The sequence below is a fragment of the Lepidochelys kempii genome, chromosome 2, assembly GCF_965140265.1.
Source record: "Lepidochelys kempii isolate rLepKem1 chromosome 2, rLepKem1.hap2, whole genome shotgun sequence".
In the NCBI taxonomy this organism is placed as follows: Eukaryota; Metazoa; Chordata; order Testudines; family Cheloniidae; genus Lepidochelys; species Lepidochelys kempii.
In genome coordinates, this window is record NC_133257.1 from 194,514,470 (window position 1) to 194,532,605 (window position 18,136).

The 18,136-nt window shown below is 43.6% G+C and overlaps 1 protein-coding gene across 1 annotated transcript in view; it reads left to right on the forward strand.

Moving 5' to 3' along the window:
• Nucleotides 1–7,935: 7,935 nt before the first annotated feature.
• Nucleotides 7,936–18,136, forward strand: part of TRIM71 (tripartite motif containing 71) — a 93,192-nt gene continuing 82,991 nt past the window's right edge. The window contains exon 1 of the mRNA XM_073333350.1: nt 7,936–9,361. Within this exon, the coding sequence (XP_073189451.1) occupies nt 8,501–9,361 (861 nt within the window). The 5' untranslated portion in view covers nt 7,936–8,500. The remainder of the gene's footprint in view (nt 9,362–18,136) is intronic.

An 18,136-nucleotide genomic window follows, 5' to 3' on the forward strand; every position in this document is an offset into this window, starting at 1 on the left:
ACATCTACTTTCATTAAATTATTATTGTCTAACTCTCCCCTCATGATTTCCTGCAACTGTGAAAATTTAAATAGATAAAATAAAAATTACTTACAATCCAGTTTTGTGCAACTGAAAATCTAAATTGATAAAAATTGAAACAAATGCTTAAAAATAAATATAGATATCTGTGAAAATTATAAAAAAAAAACATCAAATTCTGTCAAGCCTAGAAATAACACTCAGGTTGCTGTATCCACACTCACCCCCATGTGGCACTAAGACTTTTGGAGGCACATCCCATGATTGTTAGCACAGCAATAAGTTGATCTGCACTGAATTCTTTCACGGTGCATTGTGGGAGAATTAGTCTGGGTACACAGGGGGAACAGTGGGAAGGCATTGGAGGAGAGCAGCACTTATAGAGCTAGTCTGGATTCACACAGTAGTGTGGAAAAAAAAAAAAACAACAACCCCGAGGATTACTTGTGGCACTTTAGAGACTAACAAATTTATTTGGCCATAAGCTTTCATGGGCTAAAACCCACTTAATTCTGAAACAGTGGTGTGTGGATATGTTGGCAGCTGATGAGTTGTAGTCACTCACTGCTTTAGCCCATTGCCCGACTGGCCAGCCAACTTGAGTTTAAACACCACCACACTAAAGTTAAGGATTTGTGTGTGTGAATAGGAGGGGAGTTAGTGGCAACATTTGAATTATAACTTGGGTTAACTGTGCACTGAAAGCAATCCCTAAGTGGGATACCATGGCAGTTGCAACCTCCTGGAGTGCTTCAGTGGATAGCCACCTCTGCTCCCTTCCCCCCACCCCATGCACTTTAAACAGCAGGGGGCTGGCAGCAGTGCATTTTCAATTATAAGCCCTCAGTGCTGGAACCTGGTCTCACCTACTGCCTGCCAGGAGCCTGGATTTCTTGACTTTCATGGTATGTTACAAGGCTATCTATTCTCCTAGCCTTTCCTTGAAGTGAACTGAAATGTGGGCTGATTGATATAGAGGGAGAGATCTCATTTGGGGTGAATGTGATGTTTGTTGAGCAGGGGGAAGTGATATGAAGGGGGCAAAGTTTATTTGGGGATGGGCTTGGGAGCTTTTAAATATTACTCTAGTGGCTTTTTTGCATGCATTTTATAAACTGTTTATGGCATCTAGTCAGTGGGACTGTGAGCAGTTGGTATCTGAAAACCAGGCCACTTATTTAGCTATCTAGATCTTAATTTAGCCATACTTATCTTTAGGCACCCAAGTTTGAAAACTGTAGTGGATTAAATGACTTGACCAAGGCAAATCACTGGTAGGTCTAGGATTAGAATTTAAGGAGTTCCCAGCTCCTAGCATTGAGCATAATTTGGAGAGGTAATGACTATAGTGCAGTCACCTGGGATTAAAACCAGTGCAGGTGTTCAATTGATGGATGCTCAGTTTGATCATAGGTACATGGTAAGTATTAGAGCGGTTGTATAAGAGGAAATTGTGACAACAGACATGCACTCAGCGTTAGCGATACTGGGGAACAGAGGGGATAGAAGTCCTTGTGAAATTAAATTGTAATAAATTATCAGCACTGGATGGCACTCATTTGACAGTTCTGAGGCATTAAAAAATCTGTATTTTCTCTCTCCCAGATTGTACCCCCCCCCCACAGTAGTAGCAGAGCTGGAGGATGGCCAATGTTGTTTTCATGTTTGAAAAAGGTGACTCAGAAATTACAGCCCAATGAGCCTTTCTTTAGAACACCCAGAAATACAGGCTGTTCACATGCAGGAGACAGGAAACTGAGATTCTTCTCATTCAGTTCCCTACGCGTTCTTGAGGGGAGCAAAGTTTGACTCTCCATGGAAGTGAGGGGAGGGAGGGTTAACCAGAAAAGCCAGTTGATTTTAAGGGACAGAGACATCAGCCACCTGGATGAAGGCCCTGTCTCTGGACTGGCCCCTCTCTGCCCAACCAGTATGACTGTACAGGAGCCATTCTGACATAGGCTCCCTGCTGGCCCCTGAAGGGTGCAGAGCGGGAAGGTGGATAAGTTAACTTACCCTCCACAAAAGTTCCATAGACTTGGTGTGGGGGGAAGGCTCTGCCTCCCCAGCCATCCCTCTTTCCCAGCTTGCAGCCTAGCTTTCCCACAAACAGATCCCAAAGCCAGCTAAATCCACCATAGAGTCTTGGGGACTTGGATGAATCATGATGAGTAGGCAGATTCAGGAGAATTATGTTATGTAGGCAGCACTTGCCCTTTCTCTGCCCTCTAAGTCAGGATCCCCTGGATCTTATAAAGGTAATTGGAAAGTCACTTAGGGAAGTATCGCAGAGAAATATGGAGAAAGTTTGGTTTATTACTGTACTTGCTCATGGATGGATATGTAGCTGAGCAAGAGTCAATGTACAGGTGGGGAAATCTTGTACTTTCTTAGCTGACACAGTATACTTGGAATCTGGAGTCGCTTTAGCAGTTGTGAGGATCAAGCCCGAAAGAGATCAAACCAGAATTGATTTGGCTGGATTTAGATGGTGCAGCTGGGACTATCGGTTATTCAAATGGTGTGCAAGCCAAACAGAGACAAGATACTTTTCATGGTATTGTGCATTGTATCAGCCACAACCATAAGCTAGCTATTTTGGATCTCAAAAATATTATCCCTGTCTAGAGTTAATTTTGAAATATGGTGTCATATTTTATTATTTAAATCCCAAAAGATGATGCCAACTTTGAGTGCTTGCTGAGGCCTTTGGAAACAGATATTTTGGATTTAACCACCAAGTATACTTGGTTGTTAGAGCACTGAAGGAAATGATAAAAAGCTATGGTTTGTCCATCACTTATTTGTAATAAAGTGAGTCAGGGGCATTCTTAAGGAGATCAAGACAAGCAGGTTTGTGGGCACATTGTGTTTTATGATGGACTTATTCACCAGGAGAGGATCTTGTGTTGCGTGAGGCTGTGCAAAAGCTAAAAACTAATATGCTAGAACTCAAAGCAGTGAAAGGCAACCCTGCCTTTTATGTCTACAGTCTTATCTCCAGAGATAGATAATTTGACAGGGTAAACATTTCTGGGTCTTTGGAGGTAGAGATGCAAAAAACAAAAACAAAACCAACCATCAGATCAGTATGCTTGTAGCTGTCAATGCACATACAGAGATCAGATTCCCCAGGCTACAGCAATTACCATGTACATGGTTTCAGTGCTTTGACTCTATATACTGCCTTGTTGATAAAATAAGAATTGGTCCAGTATGGCAGTGTACAAATTAACAATGAGCTGGACTGCTTTACATAGGTGTTGAAGGAGGAGGAAAAGGAGAGCTCCCTATATCAGTGGTTGCTTCTAAAATTACAGTTAAATGCTACCAAATCCACAACAAATTACAGTGCACATTCATGTTTACAAAAGCTTTTAACCAGCAGGTAATCTGCTTTTCAGGATGTATTAGAATACAATAATAATTGTCCTGTAACACTTCAGTGTTAGAACATGGGCTTTCCATGATGACATTAATCAAAACAAGCCTCCACATATATATTGGCAAAAGCATGCTCCAAGATGTGATGCAGATTCTAGTGAATAGCTCAAGTGCAGTTGCTTTCCAGCCCCATCATGCTATTCTCCACTGGTTTGAAGAGGGACCGGAACAAAACATTCATAGACACAGTTATGATGAGCACAGGGAGACAGCACTAATGGAGGACTAGACAAGTGCTATTGTCAGATATAGATTTCCAACTGAATGGACATTAACTCTAATATTGTTTAGGTATTAGAATTTGTACTTTAATTCAAAATAAATTATTTCATAGTCTCAATTCTAACTCATGGTCTCAAACTAGCATTGGTAATGATGTTTTAATTTATATTTAAGTCAGGACAAAATAAAATTTAAGTCCAAGTGTGAGTCAAACACATTAAAAGAAAAAGAAAAAAAAAAGGGGGGGGGGAAACACTGGCACAATAGTCCAAAAGAGAATTAGCAGAATGCAGAGAAACATTACTAGACAAACACAGAAGCATCAATATTTCGTTTTAGCTTACAGAAGAGAATGAGACTACGGCCTGAAAATTAGGACAATTTTCACAAGCAAATTTTAATTACCTGCCCATGAAAAAATTAATAGAAAAGTGTTTCTAATCATGCTTTCTACCCATGAAAGTGGAAGTTCTTAGGCTGCACCCATCACCTTTAGACTATTACATCCACTTTTGCAAGATGAGGGTTTTAGTGAACAGTAGATGATTTAACACATTAGGGGGAGGAAATGTTTTTTAACGTAACAAAATTTTGCTGATTCAAAAATGTGGGGGCAAGCACGTTCAGCAGAAGAATCCATTAAGCTATTAGCTGTGCAGTTAAAGATAGATGAGGTGTATATGAATGATCAGTTAGCTAATACTGGTGTGTGGATCTGACCACTTTTAGAACTAAATGCAAAACTAAGTTTAGCTTTACTTCAATATGGTTTTTTGGACTCAAAATAAAAACCCACCCGTAATCAAAACAAGTAACTTGATCTGATCTTTAAAGGGGGAGGGGGAGGTAGAATTTCAATGTAAAAAAACCACTGTAGGTGTTCAGCTCTGAAGGTGATGGTTGTGGCATATGAAACGCTGTAGATAGCTAATTGTTTACAGCAGTTTACAAGCTCTGTTGCTGAAACAGGAAGAAACTGTGTGCTGTAAGGCTTAGAAGGTTTAGCACAAATACAGTGGATCTTATAAGTGCTGAGGAGCTTACAGAATGTGTGTGAAACACCGGGACCCTAGTAGAGGCACTTGGAGCATGGAGGGGCAAAATTCCTTTGTTCGAGTTTGTTAGCTGAAAAAGCCAAATAGTGTCACCATGCACCGCAGGGGTGTATGCTGTACATGGAAATAGTCCACCTTGGAAATTCTGTCTGATTAGATGATTATTTCTGAATGAAGGAGCTGACAAGATCCACTGAGGAAGCTGGTGGAAGCTCTTATCTGAGCAACCAAGTGACCATGTTTGCACGTGTTAGCTGTTTGGTGAGCCACTGCACCTTGCAGTATGAATCAGCCAACTAGCTCTACATTAAACAGAAAAAGCTCCCCAGTAGTAGAGTCCTCTGCCGGTCCAGTAGACCTAAGCTTGTTCACATTTTGGGAGACACAACTGACTTTCAGATACCAGAATTCTGGTTAACCAGACTTCAGATAATAGAAGTCTGACTGTGGCACAATGATTTTGTAATCTCCCCTGGTCAAGCCTGTAGTGCGTTTAACCTGTACACAATGGATAGCTTGGTATTTTTCCTTTTATTCCTTTGGGTGAAACAAAACAACAAAAACAGAATGAGGAAATTAATTGCAAAATGGATGTCTTCTGCAGTATTACCTCAACCACATTGGACATTTGTAGTATGTAGTATAAATGTATATATCATCAGAAAGTGTGCTAGGTCCTTTAAAAATATGACAAATCCCTGCCCTAAAGATATTACAATCTAGGGCGATGATCCTGTAGTGTAAACATTTGTACCTATACATAAATAAATGCATGTGAGCAGTCCCATCAACTTTACAGCCCACTCCCATAGTCTGATCTGTATGTGTGGACTTTTATGTTCTCAGAGAGTCCTACTCTTGTCAATGAGACTGTGCAAGAGAAAAGGTCCTCATTTGCAAATCTCTTTGCAGCATCCGGGACCATACAGAGTAAGGCCCCTGTTCTCCAAATACTTAAACATGTGCTTACTTCTTGGCACAAAAGGAAAGCATGTGAATAAATATTTGCAGGACAGAGCTAAAAGAGGAGGAAGAATGATATACAGTCCTTTTACCCTGTTTTTCTTTTTCCTGTTTTGCTCATTTATTTTATTAGCTTTTGCCTTTTAGCTGTTTGTTTCATACCCTATTTATGTCATGTTTTGACAGTTTGAACACTTTCCTCATATTTTCATTTATATCTTTCTACCCTTTCGGGCTTTGTAGCTCATTTCTAACTCTAACCCTACCTCATTTTCATTTTTTAAGTCTCTTCAGTAGTTTCTGTTTCCCTTATTATTTCTAAAACATCTTGTATCTGTTCATGTATGGTGCATTAAAGCACACCATATATACAGAGGATAGGCAATCTAGCTGAGTTAACAGTGAGGCAGCAACTTTGACTCTTGGAATTTCCTGCCTTTTGAGAGCTTGGTTAAAACACTAAACCTTTATTTAAAAAAAATTATTCTGCAATCTTAATATTACATTAAGGCTAGCTTTGTGTATTTACTTATCTTCTTAAAGAGCTCTTAAATACTAATCCTAGAATCCTTTCACCCACCCATTACATTTTGATACAGGATTTCTTGTTGTTTTAATTTTAAACTGGATCACAGATATGGGGGTTTAGTCAATAAATAGTTGTCCAGGACATAACAAGAGGTGTTATTTAAACTGAGTGATTTAAGGCTTAGAACTATATTTTTAAATAGATGTTTTCAAAATTTAATCAAAGTTGTATAATTGTCCTCGCAATAGGTTTTAACATCAAGTCGCTCCTTCTTTACAAATGAGAATCACATGATTACACGTATAAAAGACAAAAAGTAAAATATTTACAATTCGTACATGTTAAACGTATCTCGCAGTTATAAAAGGACTAATTAATATAAAGACGGTCAGACAAAGCATTGGAATCCTTAAAATACTATAAGCAGCCCTCGCAGTCTTAAAAAGCCGAATTACTAGAAGATTCAGGAATCCACGGCTGCTAGGGCAAGAGGCAGCACAGAAAAGCCAGCAATAGTAAGAGGGTTAATGTTTCCTGTTTGCCTTTAGACCCCCCTCCCCCTAGCCACCCCCTCAGAGCTCAGGCGGAAGTGAGTTCGCTCCTTTGGAGATTAAAAGGATTCCGAACTCTGATCAGTTTCAATAACAGGCGTCCAGAGAGAGGGAAAAGGAGAGGGCGCGTACCCAAAGCACGAGCTGCCCGGAGCCCCTGCAAAAGCCATGCTCTCAAACTCAACCTGAGGGGAAAGCAACCACTCCAAACCCCCACCGCGACAAAGAGGGGAAGGGGAGAAGCCACCCATTCCCCCCCCCGTGCGATGGCTCTGCTGGAATCCAACATTATCTGTATCACTTGGGATTCTGCTGCTGCTGAGTGAGTAATTGCCTTTGCTGCCGCTGTTGCTAATTCAAACCCGGTGCCAATTGCTCGTGGATTTGGTCGTGCAAATTGCGGGGGAAGCTTTTTTTTTTTTTTTTACTTTTGTTTCCTAATAAAACACCACACGAAGAGGCGAGATGACAAAGGAAATGTGATCCCAGTCGTTGCAGAGGCTCAGGCAGGCGAGCGAGCGAGCACCGGAGAGGAGGGGGGCGAGCGTGGGACTCTCGGATAGCATTGCACAGCGGCTCCAATTTGTGCAAGCGAATATAATACACCCCCCATGAATAATTCAGGGCGGCCGGCGGGGACCTGCCGCTGCTACTCTACCCGGCGGCTACCGCTGCTGCTACAGCGTGTGCAAGCCACCCCGAGCCTGCCCGGGCTGCGAGTCTAGAGGGGAGACCGCGTGCTGGAGCGAGCCGGTCTGGGGCTGACCCGGAGCGGGAGCGGAGCCAGCCCAGGGGGGCGTGCGGGCAGCGACTCGGAGCGATCCAGGGCTGGGGAGAACGCGCTTAGCGGGGCCGCGGAGCATCGAAGCGATCTCGCTGCAGTGTTGGGTGCCTCTCTTTATTGCATCCCGCCAGCCTGAGTGTCTCCCGGGGCGGGGGGGTCCGGCACCAACACCGCCCTCCATCCCCATCCCCCAGTCATGCGGTGGTGGAGCAGGCGTCGGCGGGGGAGGACTGGAGCCGGAGGAGTCTGCTTGTCCACTGTGTTTCAGTGTCTCTGCCTCTCCTAGAGCTGGACTGAGCCGCAAAAGGGGGAAAACCGAAACAAAATATTTCTCTCCTTCCTCTTCCCCCCCCCCCCAACGAGAGGAGCTAAATTGTAAGCCCTTTGCCTCGCCGCCCAGCAGCCCCTCAGGGTCGGGGGGGGCTTGCCCCGCAGACCCCCCGACGCTATTCTCCCGCTGCTGCGGAAATCGGAGCCGAACCTCCCGCAGCGCCCGGTCCAGTTCACACTGGATTGGGGGGGAGGGAGATTACAGGAGTGGCGCCCATGCACTTGAAGAAGAACATAGTCACCAACCACGTTGTCGAACTGCCCATCCCGGGGGAAACAGGCAGAGACTCGCAGAGACTCTGTGTCAGCCAGTGACTAGTTTTGGGGAATCGATACAATTTGTCCAATGCGAACCGGCATTGGAAGCTAAGTACGGGTAGGGAAGGCGGACTCCACTGGCAAGCAGCGAACGGGACAACCGCACCCAGCGCCCCCCACCTTCCCCGGGGGCGAGGCGCTCCGAGGACCCGGCTTCCTGCAGACACCGACTAATAATCGATGCCAGGCGATTTGCAACCCGGCTCGTCCATGAGTCCCTGCTGCTGAGGCGCTTGCACCCCGCGGCTCGTGCCCCCGCCCCCGGCAGCCAGGCCGCTTGCAAATGGCTTCGTTTCCCGAGGCGGACTTCCAGCTATGCCCGCTGTGCAAGGAGATGTGCGGCTCGCCGGCTCCCATCTCCTCCAACTCCTCCACCTCCTCCTCCTCCTCGCAGACCTCCAACTCCTCCTCGGCGGGCGGCTCGTCCTGCGCCCCGTCCCGCCGCCTGCACGTCCTGCCCTGCCTGCACGCCTTCTGCCGCCAGTGCCTGGAGGCGCAGCGCCAGCACCCGGGCGCGGGGGACGCGCTCAAGCTGCGCTGCCCCATCTGCGACCAGAAGGTGGTGATCTCGGAGCCCTCGGGCATGGACGCGCTGCCCTCCTCCAACTTCCTCCTCAGCAACCTGCTGGACGTGGTGGTGGTGGCGGCCGCCGCCGCCGAGGAGCAGAAGAACAACGGCCGGGGGGGAGGCGGCGGCGGCAACAACCGGCACCACCACCCCCGGCAGCAGCAGCAGCAGCACCGCCCGGCCGGCAGCGGCTCCTCAGCCGCCGCCTCTGCGGCCGCCCCGTCCCCGTCCGCCTCCGGCGGGGGCGGCTCGTCCTCGCTGCTGCTCCGGCGGCCGCACAGCCGGCAGGGCGAGCCCCGCTGCAGCTCCTGCGACGAGGGCAACGCGGCCAGCTCCCGCTGCCTGGACTGCCAGGAGCACCTGTGCGACAACTGCGTGCGGGCGCACCAGCGCGTCCGCCTCACCAAGGACCACTTCATCGAGCGCTTCGGCGGGGCGCCCGGCGCCGCCGCCGCCGCCGCCCCCGGGCCGGCCGCCCCGCTCGCCCTGGGCCAGCCGTACCCCGCCACGCCCTACAGCATCCTCGCCTCCGTCTTCCCGGACCGGGCCAGCTACTGCCAGCACCACGACGACGAGGTGAGCAACCCGCCCGCGCCAGTTCCGCCCCCCGGCGTCGGCCGGCCGGGATTTCACTCCCCTCGGGGCTGCCCCTTCCCGCGCGCCCCGTCCCCCACCTCCCTCCGCTCCCGGAGCTGTCCGCGCTCCCCCGCCTGAGAAGCCTCCCCCCGGGCTGACGCCCGCTCGCCCTTCTGCCTCGGGCCCCTTCTCCCAGCTCTTCCCGTCGGGTGCCATGGAGTCCCTTCGCCCTTCTGGGGCTCCAGGCTGGCGGCGGCTACTCTGCCCGTGCCTGGATTCTGTTCGCACCAGCCGGCGGCTCCTCTTGAGTCCTCTCCCTTCGGCTAGCGATCGCTGATAGCCCTGGGAAACCGAGTCGGAAATATTCGAGGGGGTGGGAGGGAGCTGGTTAGCGTGTCTTAATGTTCCTGTCAGAAACAGAAGTGTAACATCAGAGTGTCTTTTGTGTAACGCTGGCTGTGGTAACCTGGGAGAGGATATTTGCGTTCAGAACAAGCACTTCCGAATGGGCCTGAAAGCCGGATAAGCTTTTAAAAGTTCTTTCCCAGAAACCGGTTTAGTGGTTGGCAGGGAGAATGTGCTGGTTTGCTTCAGACTGTCCTGTTTGGGAGGCTTCCCATCTCAACTGCACTCTCCTGCCTTAATCAAAGGGGGGAGGGAGGGAGGAAGAGAGGAGTTCTAAACCTTTTTCCACTTCCATTTCGTTTCAGTTGGAAATTGTTTCTTGTCCCCATGAATGTGGTTTCTTTTTTTTCTTGATTGTTTAAGAGCACTAATCTATAAACTTACTGTTTCATTGGCTCTGCACTGCTAGAAGACCCACCAGTGTTCTTAACAGTTCACTTGGTATTGTAAATATAAATATTTCAGAGGAAGAAGTATTGACTTCAGAGATCTAACACCTATTTTTGCTAACCAAAAAGTACTGTAGGTGAAAAATTGTCATTGGGTTTCATTGCTTACTTCAAAAGATGGTTGTGCATTTTTTAAATTCTTGTTTTTCTGTGGTGGAGAAATTAGTACACCTAGACAAAGAGTATGATTGTGAATCTGCCTTCTGGTCAGACCTGTGAGATAGGGAATGTGTATAGCTTTTGTGTGTGTGTGTGTGTGTGTGTGTTAAATATGCATATGTAGCCCTGTCTGTCCCAGGATATTAGAGACACAAGGTGAGTGAGAGTGTTTTATTGGGCCAACTTCTGTTGGTCTCTCTCACCCACCTTGTCTCATTTACTTTTTTGTGGAGGAGAGGGGTCGTTGTGGGGGGAGGGATGTATGCTTTCCACAGCACAAACTATACTTTTATAGACTTAAATAGTTTGGGTAACGGATTTCCCCTAAAACTTGAATGCACATATAGTGAAATTAGAAACAGTCTTAAAGAGTCCCTGAATCTCAAGTTTATAGCTGATCAAAATTTTGGAATACATGGTAAACTGGCTTGAGGGGATGGGGAATCGTTATATACTTTTTTCAAAAGTTTAAAAACCAAATAACATGTAGAACTGTATTTTTAAAGATTTGAAGAGGTTTGTTGGAATGCAGAGAACAATTACAAAAAGAAAAGGAGGACTTGTGGCACCTTAGAGACTAACCAATTTATTTGAGCATAAGCTTTCGTGAGCTACAGCTCACTTCATCGGATGCAATGTGAGCTGTAGCTCACGAAAGCTTATGCTCAAATAAATTTGTTAGTCTCTAAGGTGCCACAAGTCCTCCTTTTCTTTTTGTGAATACAGACTATTCTGAAACCAGAGAATATTTAGATAGTCAAGTTTACTGTACTTAAGTCCTGACAGTAAGGAATCTTACTTCTGGAGTTAAGTATTCATTTTGATGGTGTTAACAGTAAAGAGGACAGACTTGTCTACAAGATATTGGTAGCATTAGCAATGCTCTGAATACTCCATTGTAGAAGTAGAAAACCATTAAAAGGTGTTGGAAGAAGACAATATGATGTAGCGGGAAAAATAAACTTTCAAAGGAAGTAATCAGTTTTGGCAAATGTGTTCATACTTGTCTACATACTCCTGGTTAAGATTATAGCTATATATTTGTATTACAAAGGAGTTTTGATATTACCAAACTATTTTTTTTAAAATAATATAGTTATTTTTGACTATAGTTTCTTAAAGACGTTAGTTGTGAAGACACACATTTTTCAACATATAGCTGAAATGTCTGTCTGTCCTAAAATAGTGACAATGTGTCAGTTTGGACTGACTTAACTTAAAATTGGAAAATGGCACTCCTCTCTTTCCCTTTCCTCTTTAGAGCTTAGCATGATGCCTCAGTGGAATTTTCCATTAACTTCATTGTTCAGGATGATTTACTCCCTTCTAGTTATTTTTTTTGTTGATTCTGTACTACTTTTGGAGATAAGATCCCTGCCTGAAGACTGAATGAGTGCAGAAAAATTCCATGGACGCTGCTGAATAAATATCTTTTCAATTGGTTGAAAAACTGGATGCATTAGGAAGTGTTAGTTCTATTTTGTAGCGACAACTAGGCTACTAGAGTTTTATGCCAATGTAATTCTGATTGATTTGTTTTCTAGTTCAGCTTTTTGATAAGGTTGTTAGAGGAGCAAAGAACAGAATATTTAAATTTAATAGAATGAGTGTTTTAGAAAGGCATGTTCTGGAGAAGGGGGAGGGACAATGAGCGGAAATGCAAAAATCTCCTCATTAGCACTTGGACCTCCTGTAGTGCTTGCAAAATTCCTCTGTCTACTAGTGGATGTCCTAAATAACAAATGTAACTATCAGTGTAAAATCCAGAATGGGGTAGACGATTACCCTTTGAAACAATACTTGTTCAGCATGAAGGGCCAGATATTTTTAAAGGAAGGAAATTTGGCCCATAGTGCTTTAGTTTAGAACAGACTTATTGGATGTCTGGTGATAACTGTAGTGAAATTCATTCACTCTTTTAAGTGTTCTTAAAGTTCTTTGTCACAATTTCCTACCAAAGCACAACCACATGCAGTAAGACTATGACAAGAGTGGTGTTACAGTTTTCAAAGTGTGTGCTCCGTACTCTCCAGCAACCAGCTAAGGGCAGTTCAGGAGCTGGAGCTCCCACTTAATACAGGTTAAATTCCAAGGGAGGAGTAAGCCATCTTACATTCTTCTTCTTTTTATTTTAGATGTATGTGTTTTCTACATAACAACGTTTTCTGGGGTACTTTTTAAAGTTTATTACATGAGCAATGGAGCTCCTCCTGTGATGGTCATCCTCTTCTATAAAACTTCACTCTGACTTCTTTGTAAAATGGCAAATGTTTCATTTACATTACAGCTTCAAATATAGAAATATAGATCTATGAAATTTAGTAATATATTTGTAGCATTTCATTATTGAAGTACTAATTGATGGCCACGTAGTGGTGGTGGTATATTAACTGATGTACATCTGGTGTCTGATAAATGAATAATAAGTACTTTGAAAATACTAAGACCATCCTCTGGAAGAAACCTCCTAATTGTTCTACAGAAACATAACTGACCAAGAAGTAAAGATCTGTGGTAGCAAAACTATACTGCATGGGGAAGAGTGGATGAGAAATGGTGAGAATTGTCATCTTGTTAACAAAATGCATTGTTAAATGAGGGGTTTTTACTTTTAGGAGCCTCTAATGGAAAAACAGCCTTCCCTGAGCCACTATTTAAACACTCCACTAAAAAGAAAATATTCATTCAAATAGCTAATAATGTAACTAACAAAAGCCAAGAAACTCCAAAGGAAGGCTGGAGTGGCAGCTTCAGCTTGGAATCTTCTTGCTCTAACAGTAGTTTAAAACATAAGTACATGTGCATTAATGTTAGGAGAGGATAGAGGTGAGTGTTATGGATAGTTAGTTGTTCACAGCTTCAGAATTGAAGTACCCAGGTTCCTTGGGACTGGAAGTTAAAGTTACAACAGGATCAACATAGTCATTCAGCCTTTTACTGTAGATACATGAAGTTTCTTGTAGTCTGTTTGGGAGGGTCTCTTTAGATAAGTTGGGTTTTGTTCTGCTGTATACTGTTGATGCTCAGACTACACAGCTGTGTTGCATACTATGACTATTTCTATACAAAGTTATTGATCGGGCGCTACCAAATTTATGGCCATGAAAAACACATCATGGACTGTGAAATCTGGTCTTGTGTGTTTTTACCATATGCTATACAGATTTCAAGGTGGAGTCCAGTGTTTCTCAAATTGGGGGACCTGCCCCAAAAGGGCATTGCAAGGTTACTTTGGGGTGGGTGGGAAAGGAAGGGGTGTCGTGGTATTGCAAGGCAGTTGGGCAGTGGCTGCTGACTGAGGGCCCAGCACTGCAGGCAGTAGCATAAAAGTAAGGGTGGCAATACTGTATCATGCCATTCTTAGGCCTGGTCTACCCTTTTTTTGCAGTGGGGGGGAATCGGCCTAAGATACGTTGACTTCAGCTATGCTATTCTCGTAGCTGAAGTCAGCGTATCTTAGGTCAACTTACCTCGCATCCTCATGGCGCAGGGTCGACTGCCACCGCTCCCCCGTTGACTCCGCTTCCACCTCTTGCCACGGTGGAGTACAGGAGTCGAAGGCAGAGCGATCGGGGATTTATCGAGTCTACACTAGATGCGATAAATTGATCCCCGATAGATCGATCACTACCCGCCAATTTGGCGGGTAGCGTAGCCGTACCCTTACTTATGTGCTGCTGCTGGCAGTAGTGCTGCCTTCAGAGCTGGACTCCCGGCCAGCAACCACTGCTCCAGTGCAGAAGTAAGGGTAGCAGTACCAGCCTCCCCCTACAATATCCTTGTGACCCCCACACAACTCCTTTTTGGGTCAGGAGTTACAACACTGAAATTTCAGGTTTAAATAGCTGAAATCGTGAAATTTATTATTTTAAAAATCCTATGATCGTGAAATTGACCAAAATGGACCCTGAATTTGGTAGTGCTCTAGTTATTGACAATTCAGTGAGACTTTATGGCAACACTGAAAATTGCATAGAGCCCCATTTTCTTTAATGTTTTAATATGATAATGTTGCACTTAAGAAAAATGAAGCAAACTGGGCTTTAATCTTGTTTATGTAGACTATTTCTGTTCAGGACTAAGGGCTTGTCTAGATGGGAAGTTAAGCCAAATTAACTGCAGATGTGAATTTAAAGTGCATCAAATCCCTGTGTGGATGCCTTCTTTCAAAAGTAAAGTGGCCTTTGTGAATTAAGCTAAACAAGTGAACTAAAACCACTTTCTCTCACAATAAAGTGTTCATGTAGGGGTTTAATGTGCTTTGCTCTGTAAAGTGCCTTGAGATTTGTGGCTGAAAGATGCTATGTAAAAACCTAATATTAAGCAAAATTTAGTGTCTGGGTTTGTTGACCATATCTACAATATGAAATTTGAAGAATTTCTTAGCAATAGTAGTTTTGAGCATTACTGTAATGGTAAATGCTGCACACAGATGCATCTTTATTAAACATGGCTCTACTCCAAGAACTAACTTTTAAAAAGGCATTGTGGGATTCAGAGTTTGGGTCCCAATGATAACTGTATCAAGTGAGCCCAGCTGATATTCCTTAGTTCGCCTGGTATTTAAGTGATCTTTTAATTTTTCTTTCACATAATTGACAGTTGTTAAAGTTCTGCACCTCAGATGAGGATCTTGGTTATGTTTGAGCTCTCCGTTGTCTCCTAGGATTTGCAGAGGGCTAGCTAACTGTCACTTAAACAATTCTCATGAAACACAGAATGAAATGGTAACCACATCTCCCTCTTAAAGGGTGTCTACACCAGGGTTTTTTTTTCATGCACAAAATTTTCAATCCCTGCTACCACCAATTCAGTTGTGTTGCTGGTAATGATAGGCGCGTTAGTGTAGACAGAATATCATCAATTGCCAGGAGCCATCTACATTAGTGTCCCCATTATTACTGACTTTGTTGCTGTCACTGGCTCAGCTCCATTTGAAAATGGGACCAGGGGGCAGGGGGAGAGATGGGGAAGCCTAGTTTAGTCAAGGTCTTTGCAATGTTGACTCTTCGATGATCAGAGGTGCCTTAAGCAATAAAACAAATTTAGCAATATGATTCTGATAAAAGAAAAATGGATTTTTTGAGTAAGATCCTATTTTAAATTTGCAGTTGAACACTTTACTTTCTGTAGTCTAACAATCATGGTTTTTTTTTATTTTAAGACTTTCTCTTCCTAGACTTTTCTACATAGGAAGTTACTCCAAATTTACTAAAGATGTGACTTTTAAGCGCATTTAAACTCCTGTGTGAACACTTTCTTTCAGAAGAAAGTTATTTTAGTTCACTTCAGCATAATTCACAAAGGCCACCTTACTTTTGAATGAAGGCATCCACACAAGTGTTTTGTTGTTTTTTAAATTCACACCTGGAGTTAATTTGGCTTGTCTTCCTGTGTAGACATGCCCTTAGTCCTGAACAGAAATAGTCTATATAACACGATTATAGTCCACTAGGGGTGAATTGTTTTTGTTGCTCAATACGTACTTTAATTTAGAAGAGTATTAAACCAGGACACTATGTAGCCTATTCTCTGTCCTCCCAGTGCACATGTTTAGAGCAGTGCAAACCCTTTTCATTTTAGGAGTGTAGAAGTAAATATCTTCAGCCATCTAGCTTTTGTAACAATGCACAAATTTTACTTGTTTGATGCAAAATAGTGCTCTGATATTACAGTGAAAGAATCCTCTGTTTCTGAGGATTATATGGATATGTATTGGACTGGTGTATTGCTTGCTGATTCTTCCAGAAGTTTCTCTGGTCCCGAACTTTTCATATCTAACATACAGTGACTTCAAATGTATCTTGTGTTTTAAACATCAGAGGGGTAGCTGTGTTAGTCTGTATCCACAAAAACAACAAGGAGTCTGGTGGCACCTTAAAGACTAACAGATTTATTTGGGCATAAGGTTTCATGGGTAAAAAACCCACTTCTTCAGATGCATGCTCCTCATTGTTTTTGTTTTAAACATGTAGTTTTTCCTCTTTTATGCTTCATCACACAGAGATTCTTACTTTTTACTAATAGTGTTTTTTGGTGTTTAACGTGACCAGTTTGCATTCCTTGTTATGGTAGCAAGCACCATACAATCTTTGCCCAAACATTCCTACAGCATTTTTGGCTAAACAAACTAGAAATCTTATTATTCTGGTGTCAGTAAATTCTGACATCACTACTTTATTTGCCTAATTAAGCATGACTTCAGACAGTTTCCACTGAAACAAAACTTGAAGAAACTCAAAGTCCCTGAAACTGTTTAGATAAGTGCTTTTTTGTGTGTTGGTGGTTGTGTGTTTTTTGTTTTTCTTTAATTAAAAAAAAAAGCCTAGTCTGTCTCTTTTTTAGAAGTTGGCAACACTGGCTAGAAATTATATGCAGACTAAACTATAAATTGCTGAGTATGTAATAGATTACACGAAAAACACAGTGAAGACATGCATATTGTGTGCATGTACAAGCTGCTCGTTGGTGTATATTGAAATTTTGCTTCTCTGGCAATACTGAAATTATGCAGATCTCAAGAGATCAAAAATCATGAGTCAGACCCCCAAAATCATGCTTTTATTTTCTTTTGTTAAAATTATATTGTGGGCTTTTTAGTCTCTTGAATTTTTTAAAAATTCTGTTGGGTGTATGCGAGAGAGTTAGTGTTGCTCTTCTCACAAGTGTATTGGGAAAGGTGATTTTTTGGCCCTGCTAAAGGAGCTCTCACCCCCATTGCCTGCCCAGCAATTAATCCTGTCCCCCATTCTTTCTCAGTTCAGTCCCCAGCCTGATCACTGCTCCTCTTAAGGGTTCTTCGGGTGCAGAAGGGGAGGAGGAGGAGGCGGCACTGTCCTGTTCACATCCCTCCAAGGAGGGGAAGAGGGAGTGGAGCTCTGCTGAGCTGCTGGTTTGTTCTCCCAAGGGGAAGCAAAGGGGAGAGACTGCCAGCTTCCAGCAGGGCTGAATTTCGCATGGGGTTGGAGCTTCTCTTGTCATGGGGAGACCAACTCCTGCACTCTCAGAAATCCTGTTGCTTGTGATGGCTAGCAGTACATATCCTATGCTAGATGGACAATGCCAGGTTACATCATAACTGATGCGTACATGGGTAAGATTTAAGGGGTCATCTACTGTCTGGGCCTCAGTGTGCCATGACTGTTTTTAACACAATAATTATTTAGAATCTTTGTTTTAAAAAATCTCCAATGTATTTGTAAAACGTCTTTTAAATATTTTGATCAGTTATACAATGACAATAAAATAAAATTAATGTATTCTGATTTAAACAATCATAACTGCAAGTAGCTAGGTGTAATTTGTTTCCCTGGGCTCTTCCACGCCTCCCTTTCTCCTGCTACCATGACCCTCTGCTCCTTTCATAGGGATGAAAGCAGGGCAGTGGCAAGGACAGGTCTGGTCCTCCAGAGGGTCTCTTGCCCACAGCTCGGCACCCCTGTTTTCAAACCAACTCTGAAAATCAGTGGAACAAAGGAGATTTTTGCATTTTCTCAAGAGCTGCTGCTACGGGCTCCAAAACTGTGTGACTCACAGTTAATTTGCAAGGAGTTGGCAACAGTAATATCAACACTGAGAACTCCTGTCTGCTTCAGTACTATTTAACATTAAAACCTGTGAGTTCAAATGCCTTTACAATTGTTTTTCTTCTCTTCAAAAGAGAAATGAAGAGGTGTCAGAACTGTGGATTTTGTGGGGGGTAGGGGTGTGTTTTTTTTGGTTTTTTTTTGGCTGTAGCAGTTAGATCTTGTATTGCATTACA